Source organism: Camelina sativa, chromosome 7 (genome assembly GCF_030686135.1).
Source record: "Camelina sativa cultivar CO46 ecotype springtype chromosome 7, ASM3068613v1".
Taxonomy (NCBI): domain Eukaryota; kingdom Viridiplantae; phylum Streptophyta; class Magnoliopsida; order Brassicales; family Brassicaceae; genus Camelina; species Camelina sativa.
Window position 1 is genome coordinate 8,487,720 of NC_141886.1, and position 24,414 is coordinate 8,512,133.

Consider the following 24,414-nt stretch of genomic DNA (forward strand, 5'->3'; position numbering starts at 1 on the left):
CATGTGAAAATTTATGAAAAAATATTCACATGCATAGTCTTTAATGTTCATAGGTCTAGCAATTTGTCCACACCTCTTAGATTTTCTACATAGGGACAGACATTGCAATCTCTACTATCTCTCTAGCTTGGCTTCTTCCCCTGGCAACCCATATTTTTCATCTACATATTTACATACACACACGGTTAGATTTTTTTTTTTTGGTAGTTAGATTTCTATATATATATATATGTACAATGGTACATATATATAAATGCATTTATGCTCCTTATTTCTGAGTTATTGAATAATATATAATTGTTATAGATACTATTTTAAGTATGTAGCTTCGAAGTGAATCATAAGTATAGTTGACGCATATGATACGCTAAGTAGTTAGTAGTTGATTTCTTATTTCATTTAGCATGCATAGATTACTCGGTGAGGTTTATTAGTTGCCTTTTAATAGAAATTAATTAGGATTCATGAACAAGAAGACATCCTTAAACAAGTTCAGGAAAATGAATGTCATCATTGTGACCTTACCTTTATTGGACAGCATAATATTTTTAACAATTTGGTTTTTCATATTATAATGTCATTTAACTACATCATATATGGTAATGATTACGATGGATAGTTTTTATAAACAACTATACAACAATATAGGTTTTTCCCTTAATACTCGAATCTATGAGCTATGACTAACGATATTATTACATGTACGACATCCGGTAGATTGGTTTTTCCTACAATAAACGAAACCACGACGAATGACTATCTATGATACGAAGAATCATTCGATAAGTTTTTCATCTATTCGAGGAACACCAACCACAAGACCACTAAACAACAATTTTAACTATGAAAAACATAAATAAAACTATATCAAATTGTTAGTATATTATGAGCACTATCACGCAATTAATATTTGGTGTAATACTGTTTTCTTTCTTTTTTTTTTCTTTTGACATCGGGTGATACTGTTTATAAAAAATAAAAACTAATTTTGGTGTGAGCGTTATTTCTTGTTCTTAAGAAACAATTGTAATATTTCCGACACGGTAAGATGCCACAGCAGAACTAGGGACAAGCTCTGAACGAGATGAGGTAAGCACTTGAGTACTATAAAGCTACTCATAGAACATACTAATATTACAAAAAAAAATAGAGTCTAATTTTGTATAACCAATGAATGAGCATTGGAGATAACCAATAATTATGACTCCTAATATTCGGTTATTAAGTAAAATCCATTTTCAGTTGTGTTAAGTGAGCGGAAGAATATTTCTTCTTTTTTTCTCTCCATTTTTATCGTTCGTTATATTGCCACCATAAATATTTTGATTTAGTTTAACCATGAATGATGATTAATCTATTATATTTATCTACATACAACATATGTTATTATTATGATGAATGACCTCACGAACAATTAATTCTACGACGACAGTTTTCCCCACAATACTTAGATTTGTTATTGACGATTTTACCATACCACCGATAGATAGTCTTATCTCCTACTGACGATTTTTAGACCAATTAAAATGAACATATGTGCATTATATTTAACAGTTTCTGTTATGCGATAAAGAATTGTAAATTGATTTCGAAATTTTTAAATATTCTTTCACTGTAGTGATTTACATGGCAATATTTGCTGGGACGGGTATCATCTGGAGTAATTGTTGTATGTTGGAAAAGTTGGTATGGGCACAAGTCGAGAAATTTATTATTTCATGTATATGTATCCATGCATTTAATTCATTTTACATTTAATTTATTTTGAGGTCTAAGATGATAAGTACACTGAGGTAGAGAATGCCCCATCCCTTTCCTTCATTAGGAAGTGGAATCTCTGCTCCACCCATTCTCTCGAATTATCCCAATTTCTGTAAAAATCTTGTCCAAACTTTAATGGAAAAAAAACATTATAATATGCTTTAGATTAGCAATAAATGTTAAAAAACTCATAGGAATTTGTACGATTTTTTCTAGAGAACGTTTATACTGAGCATTATATAAATAAAGCATGCATGGAATACTTATGCTAGTACTTTAACCCATCAGTTGTCTTATATATAAATCAGAAACTTTGGAGAAAATTTGTAAGGTTATCATTTTATCTAAAACCATCACAGAAAAAATTAGTGTCACTACAATTTTCTATTCAAAAAAATTATAGTACTAAAAACTCAGATTAATATAAATTGCTAGGGTAATATTATTAGCCCTCTACAAGTTATGTGAATTCAACCATTAATTAGCATAGTATTGTCTATTTTGATCCAAGTATCAAACTTGAACAAACTTGTTTCAAACGATATTTTTCAGTGTTTTGTCCTCAATCGTACGGTTCCGACAATCATTTTTTACTCTGAAATTGTTTCAGCATAAGAACCTTAAATGTGGAGTTGTGTTCGGACGTCACCTTCACTAAGAGATTATAACGTCCTCGTTGCACATCAAGACCGTCACCCCTCCCTCCCCCCTCCCCAACGATGTGAGCTCTGTTGACTCCACACTCGTCTGGATTTGGCTCTAATATCAAATATAACGCTCTGACCGCCACCACTTTTAATACAATCCATGTTCTCACTAGGTCTGTGAGTTCATCTTTATCTGATGGCCGGTTCATTATGTCCAGAAGATTTTAAAGACTTGTTTACCGATCTTACAAATCACTACACGATATTTCTTCGTGTTTTATCCTTACTTTGCTTATACAATTTTGACAATTACTTCCCGCAATGTCACTCATCTTGAAATTACTCTAGTGTAAGTACACTTAAAATGTGGAGTTGTTTCTGAATGTTTGACTGAAATTATAAGTGCATTTTTATGACATAGATAGCTAAATCAATTATTTTAAACTTCTCTGCATACATTATTATATTTCTTAAACCGAGATATTACACTGATTAAAATTTTACTTAAAATTAATTTTAGAAAATATCTATCTAATATCTTAACAATCTTTCTTTCAAATAGACAAGATAACACCCTTAATCACAATGTCACACTAAAAACCTCTGATCCTCTCCCAACAAACATACAGTTTTTACACCTATTATTTCTTGAACAACCATTTTTTAACCTCGCTTTTAGTGGTGGGCATTCGGGTATCGGTTCGGGTAATTCAGATTTATAATTTATGGAATCATATAGGTATTATGGAAATCTCGGTTTGGGTTCGGTTCGGGTTGGTGCAAATATTTTTTTGGAAATAATAGGTATATACCCAATATTTTTTTAGTTCGATTCGGTATTAAGTATTTTTTACCAATTTAGAACCAAAATACCCATATATATCTAAAATATCCTATATATAAATTGAAAAATTAGATCAAATTTCATGAAGTTATAACTAAAAACTCATACCAAAATAACTAAACCAAAGTTAGAAACTAGAGACAAACAAAACAACCAAGAGAAACATAATCCAAAAGTATAATCCAAAACATAAACAAGTAGTAGAGACTAGAGTAGTAACATCCAAAATCAAATTCAAAAGTCTTATAAAAGCCAGAAGTATGTATTAAGAAAATTGAAAGAAACATCAAGAATCAAAGAAGAGTACTAACATCAAGAATCGCAAACGTCTTCATCGTTTCTCTGTTTTAAAAGCAAATCAAATTGTTACTAAGTGCAGTAGTGTACAAACAAGTAACAAGCAACAAAATACCATGAAATTACCTTATATCCGAATATGATTCTAGCTTGAGTCAACTTCACCATCAAACTGTCGAAGATATCAAGTGAATAACAAAAACATGAATGTTAATACACTACTCAAGATTGACAGAAAATAATTTAACAACATATTGTTACCTCTCTAAAGATTATCAAACATTTCAACATCAGCAAGAAGTTGTGCATTTGTAACTGTTTTGTCAATTGAATTCAGCTCACACTTCAGCCCTGCTCTATGAACATCAAGACTTCAATCATATAATGACTTAAACAGCTCCTTTGTGGCTCTATGATACGACCATTAGTGCTAAATGCACTTTCAGATGCAACAGAAACAACTTGCATTGCTAACACATCGTTAGCTATTTCTACTAAAACTGGATAATTACTATTGTTTACTTTCCATCAAGACAGTACAAACCATTATATTCTCATAGTCGTTTTAGGATTCTCCAGTTTTTCTTTCAGATAAATCAAAGTGGATTTGAAAAAGATTACTAGAAACTTTAATAACCTCTCTACTGCATTCCAATCAACAAATTGATGCGGCTCAATCCTTGTTCACCATCCACTACTTCTAGAAAGAAGTCATAGTATAATTTATCCTTCATTTCCATCTTATCAAATGCCGCTCTAAACTTCACGGCTCTTGACAACATCAAGTAGGTTGAGTTCCACCTTGTTTTGACATCCAAAGGCAAACTCCTTCTTGTCATCTTACCAGTTACAACCTTCTGCTCAAATGAATCACAAATTTTGTATTAGACCTCACATACTTAATTGCATTACAAATGGTTGTTACTTTACCCTTCATTTCGTGCAAATCGTCTCTGACAATCAGATTCATAATGTCTAACTCATCTCTCGGATCTGTGACTCCAATTTCATCAATCATCTCTTGATAAGCACAATCCATCGACTCTGGCACTTCATACCCACCATCATCATACATTAAATCATTGGTATGACTTGCATCATTGTATTCTCGGCCACCAACTATTGATGTCGGATTTGACTATGATGACTCATTGTTTGTTCCCTTGTTATGAACTTCACTATACTCCTTAAATAGAGCTTTCAAAACATCAATGACTGATTCATTCATCTCTGTTACATCTAGACTCTCTTTACCATGAAGCTTTTCAAAGTACATATTAGCAAACTGCATTTTCTTCCTTGGATCAAAGACACTAGCAACAATCAACATTTTATTTGTATGCTTCATTTCATCCCAGTACTTTTCAAATTTAGCTATCATATCATCAGCTTTTGTTCTGAAATCCTTGTCTAAACTAGTACTCAACACCATCAGACTCTTCTCTTTTGTTACTATCTCACCATAGCATTTGTAAGAGGCAACACTAGCAGATGCAGACATAACCAAAGTGGATTTGAAAAAGATTGCTAGAAACTTTACTAACCTCTTCACTGCATTCCAATCAACAAATTGATGCGGCTTAATCCTTGTTCACCATCCACTACTTCTAGAAAGAAGTCATAGTATAATTTGTCCTTCATTTCCATCTTATCAAATGTTACTCTAAACTTCACGGCTCTTGACAACATCAAGTAGGTTGAGTTCCACCTTGTTTTGACATCCAAAGGCAAACTCATTCTTGTTATCTTACCAGTTACAACCTTCTGCTCAAATGAATCACAACTTTTAGTATTAGACCTCACATACTTAATTGCATTACGAATGGTTGTTACTTTACCCTTCATTTCGTGGAAATCGTCTCTGACAATCAGATTCATAATGTGGGCACAACACCTCATATGCATAAACTTCCCATCCATCACTAATGCACCATTATTCACTAACTTGTATTACCTCTGAAACTTTTGGAGTGCACTTGTGTTTGTAGTTGCATTATCCATTGTGATAGTGAAGATCTTCTTTATCCCCCATTCAGCTAAACATTCCAACAGAACATATGATATTTTCTTCCATGTGTAATATGTGACATATTTAAAACCAATAATCAGCTTCCTTAGCTCCCAGCTCGCATCAATAAAATTAAGTGTGATCACCATATAGCTCGCACGAGTAACATTTGCAACCGAAATCAGTTGTCAGAGACACTCTTTTTTTATTACCTTCAATCCATTTCTTGAGAGCTGTTTTTCTTCTCACAAACATTTCAACAATATCTCTAGTAGCAGTTCTTCTTGAATGAGGCTTAAAGAGATGCATCTTACTGCAAAAATCTCTCCAAGCTAATCCTTCAACAAATGATAGTGGTAATTCTGCCAACACAAGTATCTCATATAAGTCGTTCTGAAAACTTGTTCAGAAACTTTTCAGTTTTCATGATTTCCATCTTCCTTAATAATATGTTGAGATTGCCTCTGCTCCCATGCCTTATATTGCTTGCAAGTCAAATCCATATGTTTCTTCAAGTTTGAAGTCCCAGATGCTGATGCACATCCCAATATTCTTTGACAATGATTACACTTGCATTTGTCCTTCAGCTCCTTTACTCTCGTGAAGTGTTTCCAGAAAGGGGACCTTGTAGTTGGTTCTTTAGGTTGCTTAGGTGGTTTAGAAATTGCTCCACTCCCTTCTGGAACATTTTTTCTTTTGCCTCGATTAGTAGCAGGTGATATCAACTCTTCTTCGGCTTCTTCATTTTCTAGGTTTGGTAATAGTGAAGAATTCATCTACAAAATAGAAATAAGAATTAGTGATATGTTAAAACAGAGACTAAACAAAGACTAATAAGCTAACACTATCAACTAAAAATCAAAATAAAACAAGCAAACAAACCATTGAATATCTCAAGTCTTAACACTTCTAATCTAATTTGAGATTAGCCGTGACAAAGGAATATATTGAATCTCTCTGTTTAATCCTCTAGACTCTAGATTATACAAAGAAGAAAAAAAGAAGTGTGAAACGAAACAAAGAAGAAGAAGTATATGTTTTACAAAACTCTAATACTCTAACTCTAAGAATCAATTATCAATCGATGAACTAAACCAACACATCCAGATTCTTATATACAGTCTAACAATCAATCGATGAACTAAAGCAACAAATCCATATTCTTATATATAGTCTAACAATCAATCGATGAACTAAATCAACACATGCATATTCTTCTAACAATCAATCGATGAACTAAAGTACTATCCTCCAAATTATAAACCAAACATCACGATGAAAGAGAGTTACCTTTGAATGAGTCTTAAACGCCTCTGAAAGAGGAGAGACCGAAGATGAAGAGAAGAAATTTAGAGAATCCAGGTTGAGAGATTGTGAATTACAGAATAATAATAAAAAATCTGTGATACCCCGGTTTAAAAGACTTGCGGAAAGGTTTAAAAGAATTGATTTGGCTACCAATGTCACCAAAGTGCACTTTTTCCGCTTAAGGGTCCTGAGAGAACTCCACAGTTACGCGTGCTTATGCTGGAGTAGTCTCAGGATGGGTGACTTTCCGGGAAGTGACTGTCAAAACTATGCGAGTGAGGACAAAACACAGGGAAAGATCATGTGGTGATTTGTAGGGATGATAACAAGTCTTTAAAACCTCTCGGACGTATCAAACCGACCGTTGGATATGGATGAGCTCACAAGCCTAGTGAGAGGACGTGAGGCCCATTAAGGAAGGTGAACCATGGACTGAGATTGGACATATGGCCCACTGAGAGATGTCGGTCGGGGCGTTATAAATGGTATCAAAGCCGAACCCAGACGAGTGTGGAGTCGAGTGGGCTCACACCATCGGGGGTGATGGTCTTGGTGCGCAACGAGGACGTTGCGATATGTTAGTGGGGGTGAATTGTGACACCCCGGTTTCAAAGACTTGTGGAAAGGTTTAAAAAAATTGATTTAGCCACCTATGTCACCAAAGTGCAATTATATTTTCGGTGAAGGATCCTAAAAGAACTCCACAGTTAAGCGTGCTTATGCTGGAGTAGTCTCAGGATGGGTGACCTTACGGGTAGTGACTGTCGGAACTATGCGAGTGAGGACAAAACACAGGGAAAATCATGTGGTGATTTGTAGGGACGGTAAAAAGTCTTTAAAATCTTCCGGACGTAGCAAACCGACCGTCGGATATGGATAGGCTCATAGGCCTAGTGAGAGGACGTGAGACCCATTAAGGAAGGTGAGCCCATGGACTGGGATTGGACATACGGCCCACTGAGAGGTGGCGGTCGGGGCGCTACAAAATCTCTCGCAAATATAGGTAGTGGAGAAGAACTGATCAACACGCGATTCTTCTTAGCAATCTCAGTTTGGATTATTAATGGAGGAAAATACTTAGATATATACACAGGTTCAAATATCTATGAGTACTAATTGGGTGACGGATATTACCCGATCCGACCCAATACCCAAAAGTATATACATTAAAAATCCAACTAATATATTGTATAAAATTCATGTTATCTTTGCGACTAAGAAAGCTCTCAGAACCAAGAAAAAACTGAATGATTCGTATTAAAACAAAGGAGTTACAGGAAAAGGAATATATAGTAGACTAACAACTTAACACTACCTCCTAAAAAACCTACAACTTATTCAACTACTCCGTTAACAACGGAAGACACAACCCTACAACTTGACCACTTCAAATTTAACAAATAAATACTTAAGACACGATAAAACATCTTTTACTTCATTTCCTCCCCTAAACTGAAAGTCTCCTTTCTGTTTATACATCCTTTGCGCCAACACCCATCCTGCTTCTGAGTTTCTCGAACACTTCGAGCTTCACCGCCTTTGTCATTATGTCGGATATCTGATCGTGAGTACTGCAGTAATCGAGCTGAGTCACTCCATCATTCAGCAATTCTCTTAAGTAATGGAACCTGACATGAATGTGCTTGCTTCTCCCATGTAATACCGGATTCTTAGACAACTTGATTGCAGAACTGATATCACAAAACATAATAGTACCTTCTTTTTGCTCAAAACCAATCTCTTCCATAATGTTCCTGAGCCACACTACTTGACAAGCTCCATATGCTGCAGACACAAACTCTGCTTCAGTCGTAGATAGAGTGACAATCGACTGCTTCTTTGAGACCCACGAAACTGCACCTCCACCCAACATAAAAACATATCCAGAAGTGCTCTTGTAATCATCAACATCCCCTGCATAGTCATTGTCTACAAATCCGACTAGTTTCTGCTCACCTCCATACTTGTACTGAATTCCAACCTCTCGAGTTCCTTGAATATACCTCAAGATCCTCTTTGCTGTCGCCATATGCTGTTCATTTGGTCTCTCCATATATCTACTGACAAAGTTCACTGAATAGATTAAATCAGGCCTAGTAGCAGTCAGGTACCTCAAACTCCCAACGAGTTGCTTAAATGTTGTTGGATTCACTTCTTCTCCAGCTCCTTCTCTTGTCAGCCTGTTACCCGGTACCATTGGATTTTTAACAGCATTACACTCCTCCATACCATACTTCTTCAGATTTTCTTCTGCATATTTTCTTTGACTTATGAAGATTCCTTTCTCATCCTGAACAACCTCCACTCCCAGTAAATATTTCATCTTGCCCAAATCAGTCATAGCGAACTCACTCATCATGGAGACTTTAAACTCTTCCAGCATCTCTGTTGAGTTTCCAGTGTAGATGAGATCATCAACATAGAGACTTACCACCAAGTAGCGTCCATCTTCCTTCTTTACGAATAGTGTGTGCTCACAGTAACACTTCTCAAAGCCTTCTCGCAGAAAATATCCTTCAATGCGCTAAACAAGATAATTTGAATTAAAATAAACAAAGCAAAATATTAAATAAAATTGTTGTGAAATCAGAAAATCAAAAGGTTAAGCTTAGGGAATTTCTCAGGAAATATTAAATCAGTAAATTAATTAAGGTTGAAGCAATTAAAAATCAGATCTAGAACTCTAAACTTTTGGTAAAATAAATCAGTTTTCATTGCAATTATTATCTAAATTTAAAACCAGAAAATCCAAATATTTTTGTAAAATTCTAAGTTAAAAATCAGCTTTAAGAACATGTTTAGATAAGTTCACAAAATTATTAATTCAAATCTCTTTGTAAGAAATAATTTTGTTCATCAATGGTTTAATCAGGAAAACAATTATATTCTCATATCAATTTATTTCCCTAAGATAATAATTCTAGGTGATCAATCAAGAATTATTGTTAAGAACAACCAAGGATGAAGATCATAAAAGATTAAGAACCCTAAAAATCACAGATCTAATAAGTCATAAAAACCCTATAAAAAACCCTAAACCTAACAAGCAAATTACTCAGACGTGTTTAATGAAAAACAAATCATAATTCTGAATAACATGCAATAGATTATTGAATAGTAAAAGAGAGAGTTTAGAAATCTTCTCTCTACAAAAAATTTAGATCTGTCTCTCCCAAAGGCTCTCAATAATCTCTCTCTCAAAAACTGCTAGAAAATAACTTCGGTGTTTCTAAAACCCAAAAATAAAATATATACATTCTAAAACACGTCCAGGGGCTTATGATGCAATTGTGGAAAACTTCGGGCAAAATTGTAAAACTTCCAATTCTTGTTCTCTCGTTAGATAAAACAGGGTGTCGACGGACACCAAGGTGGTGTCGATCGACACCATCACTCTGTTTCGACTCCAAGTTCGTTTCCTCCGGGTTAAATGCTCCAAAATGTCCAAATTGCTCCATTTCGCTCCATCCGTGCCAAAATCCTAGAAAACCTGTAATGACACAATAACAACCTAGAAAACAAATCAAAAGACTCAAAAAGCACACTTATATCATGGTTAAAAACCGTAAAAACCATGATATATCAACTCCCCCAGACTTAGCCTTTGCTTGCCCTCAAGCAAAACAAAAACTTAGATCTGTGAAAGAGGTTTGAAAACATGGAATTCACTCAACTGCAGGTAACTGTTTTTCGCACTCTTCATCGCCTTGATCTTCAAAACTTACTTCATATACTTGGTCAATTTAGAAGCATCAACATTCCTTACTCAAATCCCACAATCCTTAGGAATCTCTAGTCCCAACATTGTAATCTCATTACATAAATTAAAGCAAATACAGGTGAATTCTTACCTTGGTGTATCGATCAATGGCATATGGACTCTCTTCAGGCCAAGACATTCTTCATACATCTCCTTGCCTCTCCCTTTTCTCACTTCCAATGGATTTTTTTTTTTTTTTTTTTTTTTTTTTTTTTTTTGCATTTTCTCTTCTTTTTTATCCAAGGTGTAAGCGAATTCCAGGGTCATCGGTAATTTACCTACCCCTCGCTTCCAAGCTTTGTGTGATCATTTGACTCAAGAGTAGAATAATGGGGTCACAGGTAATTTACCTACCCCTCTAAACTGATCAAAAGCATCTCATCTTTTATTCTTCTCTTTTTTCATTTTTTTTAAGTACTGAAGGAAAGAGAGAGGGGATACATACTTTGAAAAATTACACTGTCTTGTATGGCCTGAAGAAAAAGTCTAATCCACTGATTTCCAACTCCAAAGTAAGAGATTAAGTCCGATTAAAATTCTGATAGAAGTTTGAGACAACATTGGTTGAACTAGATATCCTTTGAATAAGGGTTTTCAGGATTGTTGATACAGCTCATAGCCTTTTCCACACTTCAGTTCTGAGGTCAAGCTTAGTCAAGAATCATTAGAGTGTTAGCCAAAGAACAATAACCATTAGTTAGAGATCATAATTCCAAAAATTTGAAAATTTTGACTTAATAAAAACGAAATACGGTTTTGACACAAGTTAGTTGTTAGTACTAACCTCCCCTAGACTTAAACGACACTGTCCCCAGTGTTTTTAAGCAAGGGAAAGGTAAAGAAACAAAAATATGTTGAAAATTGTAAAGAAAAAAAATAAACTGTTCTCGGGTTACCATCGGTGTCGACCGACACCATTGCAGTGTCGATCGACACCCTCGGCGAATGGTGAATATTGGCCGAAACTCCTTGTTAGTTGCAGTTAATTGTGTTGTTGGATCAATCCTTTGATGTTAATTCTGTTAAGAGAGCACTCAAACACAAAAATAAGTTATAAGCAATATGATAGATAGATAGTTCATAAGTTTAAACAAATTTCAAACACAAACTGACTCAATGCATGAATAAAAATGACTCAATCCTAAAAAGGGAAAAAGATAAAGAAAACCATGATCAGAAGCTAGCAGAAACATCGTCGTCATCAGAGACGAAATCAGCAGGTGGTGAAGACGTAGAAGGTGATCTGGGCCTAGTAGGACGAATTCAGCAACTAGACATCCTGGCCATGCTGTTCCAGATAGAACGCAAAGCAGTAACCACATAGGCCTGATGAGCTCCCTGAGACATAGTGGCGGGATCCTCCGGTGGTTCTGGAAACTCAAGTAGAGCGGTAGCAGATGAGGAACCAATCTCAAAACTCCCAGCAGGGTCAGGAGCAGGTTACGAAAGCAGTAGCGGAAGCAGCAGCAGACCGGGAAGCTCGATGACGACGGGTAGGAGGAGAAGTGACAAAGTCGGCAGCGGATGGAAGAAAACACAACTGCTCTGGATCCTCTCCAATAGTAGTGAGGTCTGGTCTAGGAAGGCGTATCAGATGCCCTCAAGTCTCATCCATGAATCTCCACAACAATCCTCGCTTCATCCAGGTTGTACTCCTCATATACTGCTCATCCATGAGAGCCCGCTGTGGCAGAACACTGTACCCGTCAGTCGGGATGTTCTTCCACTGAAGAATAGCTGTGATAAGGCTCCCAACACGCTCAAACTTTCGGCCGCGACCCAAAAACGGCCTGGTCTGAAGGGAGACCAAGTGATGTGCAAAAACTGCCCCAAAGTTAGGCGATGAAGGGTCATGCTGCTCAATCAAATCCGGAAGCAATCGTCTAACTCCAATCCCCAATAGATAAAGCTCAACAGCTCTCATCTTGTTTGGTTCCATCTTGCACTGAAAAGTGGTCCCAATAGCCCTAAGAACATATCGATGTACGGGATGGCGAACATCTGTCTGAAGACACGTCTTGGAGTCATAATCTCCATTCCCTATATAAGACCACAAAACACCAACATCTGAATAGGTCTGAGGCAAAGCAGTACCTCTCTAAAACCATGGCCATCAAAAATGTCACACAGATGAGGCAAAGTCACTGAATACGGTATCCCTCTAATAAAGAAATGCAACTCTTCCAGACGTGGTTCCGGTGCCTGTTCTTTATCATAGACAACCCGCACAATAGCCATAAACTGTCTCACCAAATCGGGATAGCAATCATACTGTTTGGTGCAAACCTTCCCCAAATTAATCTTATCTAACAAATCTAAAACCTCATCCTGGATTCCCATCCTATGTATAAGAGTAGGATCAACAAACTTATTGGGTTCAATCTCTACACCTAACCAAGCATTGTAAAGCATAGTTTCATAATCCCCCCAAACATCCAATGTTCTGTTGATAAACTCAGCTTTCTTAAGTTCTGCAATAGGATTCTCCCATACCAATTGAGTTGGAATTGGTTCACCTTCTTCTTTTGGCCATGGGAAATGAGATTGAATGGGAGATGGAAGTGACAGGTCTGGGAGATTGGAGGGAGCTCTCGCCGGAGCTCGTGGAGGCGGAGCAGCGGGGATGGAAGCGGACGGAGGCGGACGGCGGTTGGACTGGCGAGTTGGGCGAGAAGATGAAGCTTCGCCGTCGTTGGTTCGTGCCTTCTTGTTGGGCGCCATCCCTTCAAAACGCAAAAATGACACTGGATCCAGGTAGAGGAGAGAAAATCGATCAGGTGAGGACTTGGAATCACTCAAAACAGATGAGAACTGAGAGAGTTATGAGGATTTGAGGATTCTCGTCGGTTTTTTATGTCTGATGAAACGAGGAAAACAACTCGGGAGTTAAATCGCGATTGCCTCGGTTTTAACGGTGTCGACCAACACCCATTAAGTGGTATCGGTCGATGTTGCTTCATGCGGACCCGGCCCAGTTGCAATTTCAGGCCCAGTAAATAAAACCCAATTATCTTAACTCTATGGCCCGTTTCCTCGTTTGCAATCCAACACTGGTGTCGACCGACACCCAGGTGGTGTCGGTCGATGCTTTGCCTTGATCAGTGATATTTGAGACTTTTTGTCTTGTTTTTTTTTTTTAGTTTTTTTTTACTGAAACAAATAAAACTCAAAACCAAAAATCAATATGTTAATAATCCTAAAAGAAAATGGAAAAATAAATAGTTCCTACCAGTGGGTTGCCTCCCACTCAGCGCTTGTTTTAAGTCATTAGCTTGGGATGGCAACGGATTAGGCGGAAGATGCTTCGTCCAAACGCACAATGTGTCCGTCTGGTATCTCGGCTTGAGCCAAATAATGTTTCACCCTTTGACCATTAACAGTGAACTTCTCTCCCAACACAATGGCTCCATATGGTCTAACTTCTTGGACAGTAAAAGGACCAGACCAACGGGAACGGAGTTTTCCTGGAAACAGCTTCAAACGAGAATTGTAAAGGAGTACCTGGTCATTAGGCTCAAAGTGTCTGGAGATGATCTTCTTATCATGATATGTCTTGGTTCTCTCCTTGTACAGCTTTGAATTCTCAAATGCATGAAATCTCAGCTCATCCAACTCATTCAACTGCACTAACCTTCTCTCTGAAGCTGACTTGGCATCAAAATTCATTAACTTAACTGTCCAGGCTGCCTTGTGCTCTAACTCCACTGGAAGATGACATGCTTTCCCATAAAGCAGATGGAAAGGTGTGGTGCCAAGTGGTGTTTTAGAAGCAGTTCTATATGCCTAAAGTGCATCATCAAGCTTCATAGCCCAGTCCTTCCTTGTAACACCAACTGTCTTTTCAAGAATCTCCTTAATCTGTCTGTTGGAAACTTCTACTTGCCCACTAGTTTGAGGGTGATATGGAGTATCCACTCTATGTTAAATTACATACTTTTTCAGCAGCTTGTCAACCATTTTATTGATAAAGTGCTTACCTCGATCACTAATAACAATTCGAGGCACTCCAAACCTTGGAAATATAATGGTCTTAAACAGCTTAAGGACCACTGCAGAATCATTCTTTGGACATGCAATCGCTTCAACCCACTTTGAGACATAATCAACAGCAACTAGGATGTATTAGTTCTTGTAAGAAGATGGAAACGGTCCCATAAAATCAATACCTCAGCAATCAAACACTTCCACTTCAAGAATGAAGCTTTGTGGCATCTCATTCCGTTTACCGATTTGACCTTTTCTCTGACAAGCATGGCATCTTGAGACAAACTCATGAGCGTCTTTGAACATTGTTGGCCACCAAAAACCTGCTTGGAGAACCTTGGACACTGTCTTGAATGTAGCAAAATGTCCTGCATAGTCAGATCCATGAAAATGGAACAAAACGTCAGGTACCTCAGTTTCTGCTAAGCATCTTCTGTAAACCCCATCACTGCAATGCTTATACAAGTAAGGTTCATCCCAATAATATCTCCTAAGATTTCTCATGAACCTCTTCTTGTTATAGCCAGTTAAATTCTCTGGTTCTACCTCTGTAGTAAGATAATTGGCAATATCAGCATACCAGGGTTGATTAGAGCTAGCCACAGCAGCTAAATCTCCATCATGTGACCAATCTGTCTCGGGAAAACATGGGTGTCGACCGATGCTAGTGTGGTGTCGATCGACATCATCTGCATCCGAGAACAAACACTTCGATTTATCAGTCTGAAACCCTGTATCCACAAAATAAACATGTTCTTCAGGAAAACTGTCTTGTATTGGGACATCATCATCAAATCTAATCCTAGACAAGTGATCAGAAACACCATTCTCAATTCCCTTCTTATCCCTTACTTCAATGTCAAACTCTTGTAGAAGAAGAATCTATCTCAAAAGTCTAGGCTTAGCATCCTTCTTTTGCATCAAATATTTTAATGCAGCATGATCAGTATGAACAATGACTTTGGATCCAACTAGATAAGACCGGAATTTTTCAAAAGCAAACACAACTGCCAACAACTCTTTCTCTGTTGTTGCATAATTTCTTTGTGCATCATCAAGTGTTCTGCTTGCATAGTAGATTGCATGAAACTTCTTGTCTCTTCTCTGTCCCAGCACTGCTCCCACTGCATAGTCACTAGCATCACACATAACCACAAATGGTAGATCCCAATCTGGTGGCTGAACAATAGGAGCACTCACAAGCTCTTGCTTAATCCTTTCAAAGGCTATCCTGCACTCATCAATGAATTCAAACTTGACATCTTTGCACAACAAAGCAGAAAGTGGTTTAGCTATCTTGCTGAAATCCTTGATGAATCTCCTATAGAACCCTGCATGCCCAAGAAAACTCCTCACTGCCTTCACATTCTCTGGCATTTGAAGACCTGTCATTACCTCTATCTTAGCGCGGTCAACCTCTATTCCAGCTTTTGAAACCCTGTGGCTAAGCACTATGCCATCTCTAACCATAAAATGACATTTTTCCCAATTAAGCACCAGATGCTTCTCTTCACACCTTGCCAACACCTTGCATAAATTGTCTAAACAGCTCTTGAAAGAAGACCCATAAACTTATAAATCATCCATGAATACCTCCATAAAGTCTTCAATCATATCAGTGAAGATAGACATCATGCACCTCTGAAATGTTGCAGGAGCATTACAGAGACCAAAAGGCATTCTTCGGTAAGCAAAGGTACCATATGGGCAAGTAAAATTGGTCTTCTCTTGATCATCAGGATGAATAGGAATTTGAAAGAACCCGGAATAGTCATCCAAAAAGCAGTAGTATGGATGATTAGCTAACATTTCCAACATCTGATCAATGAAAGGAAGCGGGAAGTGACATTTTCGGGTTGCCGCATTCAGCTTCCTATAGTCTATGCACATCCGATGACCAGTAATTGTCCTTGTAGGGATCAGCTCATTCTTGTCATTCTTCACCATTGTTACTCCACCTTTCTTAGGAACAACCTGTACCGGACTAACCCAATTGCTGTCAGATATCAGATAGATGATCCCATCATTCAGCAGCTTCATGATCTCTTTCTTGACAACATCTTGCAAATTCGGATTCAGCCTCCTCTGATGCTCAATAGATGTCTTAGCTCCTTCCTCAAGATGAATCCTATGCATACACAAGTCTGGAGAGATTCCTGTAATATCATCAAGAGAATAGCCAAGAGCTTTGCGAAACTTGTGCAGCTTGCTTAGCAATAAAGTGAGCTCTGCATTGTTCAAGGAAGCAATAACAATAATAGGATAGGAAGAATTCTCACCTAGAAATGCATACCTTAAACCAGCAGGAAGTGACTTGAGATCATGATTTGGAGCTTTCTCAAAACTCCAATCAGAAAAATTTTCAGCTTGTGAAGAAGTACTAACCAATTCCTCTTGTGCAACCAGCTTCTTCACTTGTTCATTAGCATCAAGTAGCTTGACATACCCAACAGAAATGTCATCTAGATGCTCAACCTCTTCAGCAGAAGCAACTAATACTCTCTCTAGTGGATCCTCAAGATGCAGCTCCTGGAATATCTCTTTAGCAAGGTTAGAAAATGTGTCCACATAGAATGTTTGTCCATCAATGGTTGGCCTCTTAACCAGCTTATCCATGTCAAAGCGCATTTGTAGATCACTCACATTAAGACCAATCTGACCCTTCTTGACATCAATAATAGCTCCAGCAGTGGCTAAAAATGATCTTCCCAGAATAAGAGGGTCCTTAGGTTCTTCTTCATACTTGAGTACTACAAAATCAGTTGGTATCAAGCATTCTCTAATCTTAATTGGAACATCCTCAAGAAAACCATCAGGAATACGAATTGACTGATCCGCAAGGATTAGAGTGATCTTGGAAGGCTTGAAGTCTGTCATTCCCAAGCTGAGAGCTACTGATCTAGGAATTAAGTTGACACTAGAGCCAAGATCACACAAAGATCTAGCAAATATGTCAGTGAAGATGGTACAATCAAGAACAAAACTACCTGGATCAGGAAGTTTTTCTGGGATCTTGTTCTGAATAATAGCACTGACTTGAGCTGATATCATCATGACTCCTTGCTCAGCATTCAAATTTTTGGTTACCATTCTCTTGACATATCTCCTTAGCATTGGAGAAGTCCTAACAGCATCAATCAAAGGTAGCTCAACAATAAGCTTATCCATCATTGCTTTGCATTTAGCATCATCTAGCTCTTGTTTGGACTTCTTTGGACTCTTGGGGAAAGGAACCTTGGGCTTGTAAACTCTTTCAGCAACTGGAGTGGGAGAAGTGGCATTCGGAGTTTCTGTTCGTAACGGGTGACGACCGACACCTAGGTGGTGTCGATCGATACCGTCTTCTGGTGTAGAAACCGTGGCTTCGGGTGGACATGGTGTCGACCGATGCTCCTGTGTGTCGGTCAACACTGGCTCAGCCGAGACATTCTCATCTTCATCTATGTCAATCAACTCCTGTGTATCATCAGTGTGAATCTTCTGGGGTATAGGATGGATTTGTTTACCACTTCTCAAAGTCACTGCATTGCATGAATGCTTGGGATTTGATTCAGTATTCCCAGGGAGAAATCCCTCTTGCCTTTTGACGGATCCAACTGTTTGTGCAACCTGACTTTCCAGCTTCTTGACATGAATCTTCAAAGCTTCAAATTTCCCATTAAGTTCAGTGTAGACATTGTCAAGCTTCCCATTGAAAGTCACTGTCATCTGCTCCTGACCTTGAAAAAGCTGCTCAAGCATAGCTTCCATCTTACTACTTTCTGCTCTCTCGGAGGAGGAGACTGATATGAATTGTTGCCATAAGTCCTTGTGTATCCACAGCTTTGTTGCTGTCTTTGATAGTCAGGCTTGGGTGTAAAACCAGAAGAATTGCCCTGAAAATTACTGCGCTGGTTGTTTCCACTGTAAGGCATGCTGCCTTGTTGATTTCCAAACCGATGTCCTTGATTCCCATAGACATAGTTCACATCCTCTTCCTCATGATTTCTTTGATCAGGTTCTGGCTCATATGTCTCAACTTCATCAGCAAAGTGAACAGATTTCTTACCCACAAGGAGATTATGCACTGAATCCAGCTTAGCATTAACAGAAGCTAACTGATTTGAATCAAATCCTCCATGTAATCTCTTTCTTTCAGCATCTGCTCTCTTAGTACTATTGCTAGAAGCCAAGTTTTCAATCAAACCTTCAGCATCTTTTGGAAATCTTGTCTTGAAATTCCCATGACTTGCAGCATCCAAAGCCAACTAATACTCCTAGTCACATCCTCTGAAGAAGATACTCAAGAATTGAACTCTTGAGAAACCATGGTGTGGACAATCCCTTTGATAAGCCTTGTTAAATCTCACCCAAGCTGCCTTGAAAGCTTCATCTGGTCTTTGCTTGAAAGAGGGCAGCTTAACTCTCAACTCATCTGACATTGCATCATCATAAAAGTAGTTGAGGAAGGCTACCTTGACGTCATGCCAATTTGTCAATGATCCAGCTGGCAACTGTTTCAACCACTGAGATGCCTCTCCTGCAAGTGAGTAAGGGAAGAGTTTGTAGAAGATGTAATCCTCAGTCACTCCATTAGCCTTGATACTGGTCACAAGATCCTCAAAATGCTCAATGTGGTCCAAAGGCTTCTCATTGGGCAGGTTAGAGAAAGGTCTCTGCCCAACTAGTTGAAAGTATGCAGGTTTCAACTCAAAATCATTCCTCTGGAATGGAGGAGGAACAATAGCAGACCAGTTCTCATACACAAGATCAGCCCGGTTGTAGTCAGCAATAGGCCTGATCAAGTCTCGGTTGTTCTCCTGTCTTAGAACCGGATTATTAACGTGGTTTGCAGCTCCACGTCCGTCTGTAGGAAGGGGGTGTTGATCGATGTTGGTGTCGATCGACACCATCGACAACAGCAGCTTGCTCGTCGCCAACAACAACTTCAGCAATTACGTTGCCCTCAGCATCAATCTTTTGGTCCTGCTCATTGCGCAAGTGGCCCTCTTGATCCCTCAAAGCACCATCCTCATCACGAATCAAAATGATTGTGTTAACCATCTTCAAGGATTTGGCTGCTTTTCTGTTCTCACGCTCAAGTTTTCCCAACTCTTGGTTTGAAAGATTCACAGTAGGATCAGTCTTATTGCTCCTTGTGTGAGGTCTAGGAGGCATGCACCTGAAACACCAAAGAGAAGAAAAACAAAAACGTGTAAGTAGAAAATAAAAAGAAAAATTTAGACGAAATACAAAACTCAAATCTAATGGTAGATCAAAGAGTCCCCGGCAACGGTGCCAAAATTTGATAAGCTCAAATTAATCCCTGGAGCTACTCTCTCAAACAAGAGATCACTGTAGTACTTAGGGGTCGAATTCCTCAGAGATTCAAGATCAAACACAATGGATTATAGAGTTTTATGATTACGCTAAACAAGATAATTTGAATTAAAATAAACAAAGCAAAATATTAAATAAAAGTGTTGTGAAATTAGAAAATCAAAAAGTTAAGCCTAGGGAATTTCTCAGGAAATTATGAAATATTAAATCAGTAAATTAATTAAGGTTCAAGCAATTAAAAATCAGATCTAGAACTCTAAGCTTTTGGTAAAATAAATCAGTTCTCACTGCAATTATTATCTAAATTTAAAACCAGAAAATCCAAATCTCTTTGTAAAATTCTAAGTTAAAAATCAGCTTTAAGAACATGTTTAGATAAGTTCACAAAATTATTAATTCAAATCTCTTTGTAAAAAATAATTTTGTTCATCAATGGTTTAATCAGGAAAACAATTATATTCTCATATCAATTTATTTCCCTAAGATAATAATTCTAGGTGATCAATCAAGAATTATTGTTAAGAACAACCAAGGATGAAGATCATAAAAGATTAAGAACCCTAAAAATCACAGATCTAATAAGTCATAAAAACCCTATAAAAAACCCTAAACCTAACAAGCAAATTACTCAGACGTGTTTAATGAAAAACAAATCATAATTCTGAATAACATGCAATAGATTATTGAATAGTAAAAGAGAGAGTTTAGAAATCTTCTCTCTACAAAAAATTTAGATCTGTCTCTCCCAAAGGCTCTCAATAATCTCTCTCTCAAAAACTGCTAGAAAATAACTTCGGTGTTTCTAAAACCCAAAAATAAAATATATACATTCTAAAACACGTCCAGGGGCTTATGATGCAATTGTGGAAAACTTCGGGCAAAATTGTAAAACTTCCAATTCTTGTTCTCTCGTCAGATAAAACAGGGTGTCGACCGACACCATCACTCTGTTTTGACTCCAAGTTCGTTTCCTCCGGGTTAAATGCTCCAAAATGTCCAAATTTCTCCATTTCGCTCCATCCGTGCCAAAATCCTAGAAAACCTGTAATGATACAATAACAACCTAGAAAACAAATCAAAAGACTCAAAAAGCACACTTATATCATGGTTAAAAACCGTAAAAACCATGATATATCGCTCTTAAGCCTTTCTCTTGCAACTGCCCCACACTGAGAAGATTATTCTTCAATCCAGGCACAAGATAGACGTCGGAGATTACTTGAATCCTTCCATTGATTTCGAGTCTCAGCTTCCCCTTTTCGTCTACATACATCTTTCTGTCATCTCCCAGCTTCACTGTTCTCTTAGAGGTTTCATCCAGCTCGATGAACCATTCTCTTGAACCACACATGTGATTGCTACAACCCGAGTCGAGAAACCAGACTTGCTCCTCCTCAGTCTTGATTTCTTCTAACTGCACCATCAACAATAGATCTTCTTCTAGCTCTACATAATTTGCTTCTTTGTTCCACTCTGGATACTCTGACTTCTAGTGCCCCATCTTGTGACATTTAAAGCACTCCACATGATCCTTACTAGTATTGCCACGACCTCTTCCTTGATATCCACTTCTTCCTCTTCCTCTAGATGGATATCCTCCCCGGGCTTTGACATTACTTAATCTCCATTTCCCTTCAACCTTTAGAGCTCTCTCCTCTCCATCATGCCTGACCATGTTTTGCTCATGAACTCTCAAAGAACTCTGCAGACCATCGACGGTCATACTTTGGATGTCTTTAGACTCCTCAATTGCACATACTATGTATGTGAATTTTTCAGCTAATGTTATGAGGATCTTCTCGACAATCTTGGAGTCAGGCATATCTTCTCCAAGGTTGTGCATGTCATTAGCTACCTCCATCACTCTTGAGAAGTAGTCTTCGATTGTTTCTCCAGAGCTCATCTCAAGAACTTCGAAGGACCTCCTTAATCTCTGCAGTTGTGCACTCTGCACTCTATCATTTCCGTGGTATTTTTTCTTCATCGAGTCCCACAGCTCCTTCGATGTATCATTCTTGAGAATCGATTTTAAGATCGTTTTGTCAATTGAGGCGAAGAGATAGTTCTTCACCTTGTGATCGGTGATTGTCTCCTCTGCTATCCTCTCCTGCAGCTCAGTTCTCTGTGCTCCTGACAGAACCGTTCCTCTCTCTTGACTAGGTATCCCGGTTTCAATCAGATCCCACCACTCCTTGGATCTGATCAGGTTCTCCATAAGCATTGCCCAATGCTCGTAATCTCCATCAAACTTTGGTAACACAATCGCGTCCTTTTCACTCATTTTCTCTCAGATTAGTATCAATAGCTTTGATATCACTTTGTTATCTTTGCGAATAAGAAATCTCTCAGAACCAAGAAAAAACTGAATGATTTGTATTAAAACAAAGGAGTTACAGGAAAAAGAATATATAGTAGACTAACAACTTAGCACTACCTTCTAAAAAACCTGCAACTTATTCAACTACTCCGTTAACAACGGAAGACAGAACCCTACGACTTGACCATTTCAAACTTAACAAATAAATACATAAGACTCGATAAAACATTTTTTACTTCAATTTATCCCCGATCCGAACCGGATTTTTTTGGTTTGGTTCCAATACAAATATTTTGGATCAGGTATTTTACCCAGCGCTACTCGCTCTAATACCAATATTGTTGAGTTTTGCTGGATTTATTTTGGCTAAATGGTCAAACCTGCACACATTGTAAATTTATCTATTTGCATGGTCGAAGGTCCGTTGATCTGTTTCATGTTCACTCTCATTATCACCGCTTACGATCCCATCAACAAAGTTATAGACCCCTCTTTTTTTTTTTTTTTTTTTTGAATATGCCATTAGTTAATTTACGATATAATACTGAAATTAGATTGTTACATCTTTTATTGAATATCGTAAGTGTACTTTTTATATTTATATATTTTGAAAACTTATTATATCTAACTATGCAAAAGTATTTTCTTGGTTTAATTAACTACCACATGCTAGCTAAATTTAAAACACTGAAATGTCATTTATAAATAAACTATTATGGAAAGTGATTATAATCATTGTCTCCCGTGACATTCCGTATTGTTTATGCATTGCCTAATGCCTATTTGCCTCTTTTATACATGCACACTACAAAATAGGGACAAGAAAAAACAATTAAATAGTTTATAGTATGCTCTAGCATTTTATAATAATTAAGAAGATCCCAAATATTTGTTTTTATAGCATATGACATGATTAGACGAGATGAAGGTGATGTCCATACAAAAACCTAAATTTCAGCGTCTTTCTTGAAATGATAAATATAAAAATAAGATACAAATACAAATGTAAATAACTGTGTATATTATTATATACCAATATAATCACACGGTACCAAAGAAAACACATCGATTTTTTTTCTAAATTGATTCGAATACACCAATCCCAAATTCCCCAACAATCCAAACATCTATCGTTTTAGCTCATCGGACATTTAAAATAATTTCAATTATTACGAAAAGATTTTAATATATTATAATGATTCATTCAACTAAATAATAAATGCTCCTCACCTCTCTTAGTCAATAACTCAATATATACAAATTATTCGTGGCCTTCTCGTAAGCCATGCACATGCACTTGTGCCTTCTATTTTAGAAGAGAAGGAGAAAGATGCAACAACTTATATTAGAAGAGAAAGAGACAGATGCAACGTAACTGTATGTGATCATATATAGTCATTGGCTTCAAGTTTATATAATACTAGCTTAATACGCAATGCCATTTATTTTCATTGTTATACCTTTGATATAACTGCTTAGTTCGATTAGTCATATAAACTGATCTATAATTGATATTGAAATTGTAAACTCTTTTTATCCATATTTAACAAACAATCAGAACATCATTTTCTTTCTTTTTTTAGGTACATCCATTGGGATCTCAACGAAATAAAATTATGTATTCTTTTGCCAACTTTTTATTATTTCGAACTTCTTGTATTAAAAGAAAATTGCAATTTGAACTGATTTTTTGTTTTTCTGTTTAGAGAATTAACAGACTAAACTTATCAATAGAACTATAGAAGGTTCTGCTAAGTCATGATTTTTTTTGGGTGAACTTCTGCCGAGTCATGTTGTATATACTAACTAACATAATACATATAGGTTTGCGTGTGTGCATAGAGAAAGCGTTGATCTCAGCGACTGAGCCACATTTTTAACTCAAACAAAACTATAAACAACAATCACACGTTTTTGTTTTCCCATCAAAAACATTCACTCATGACTCACCGAGTCACTATAGCTAACATGCTTAAACACGTACTATCACTCATTTATAAATAACATAATCCAATATATATGTATTGTATATATATTTAATTAGTTGGAAATTCACCCCTTTCTTTTTTGTCCACTAGATTTAAGTGGACAGCTCATTTTATTTTGACTTTTAATCGGATCTCATGGATGATAATCGGAAAACATATCATTACCGGCTTAAGAAAATGA

At 37.2% G+C, this 24,414-nt stretch overlaps 1 protein-coding gene across 1 annotated transcript; it reads right to left on the reverse strand.

Moving 5' to 3' along the window:
• Positions 1 to 13,913: 13,913 nt before the first annotated feature.
• On the reverse strand, positions 13,914 to 14,291 carry LOC147941049 (uncharacterized). The gene has a single exon (XM_087458370.1). It carries the CDS (start codon positions 14,289 to 14,291, stop codon positions 13,914 to 13,916), a length of 378 nt encoding a protein of 125 aa, XP_087314496.1.
• Between the last annotated feature and the right edge of the window lie 10,123 nt (positions 14,292 to 24,414).

Excerpts from the sequence above, each read along its gene's own strand:
- LOC147941049 (XM_087458370.1), bottom strand. The coding sequence starts at position 14,291 with ATGAATTTTGATGCCAAGTCAGCTTCAGAGAGAAGGTTAGTGCAGTTG.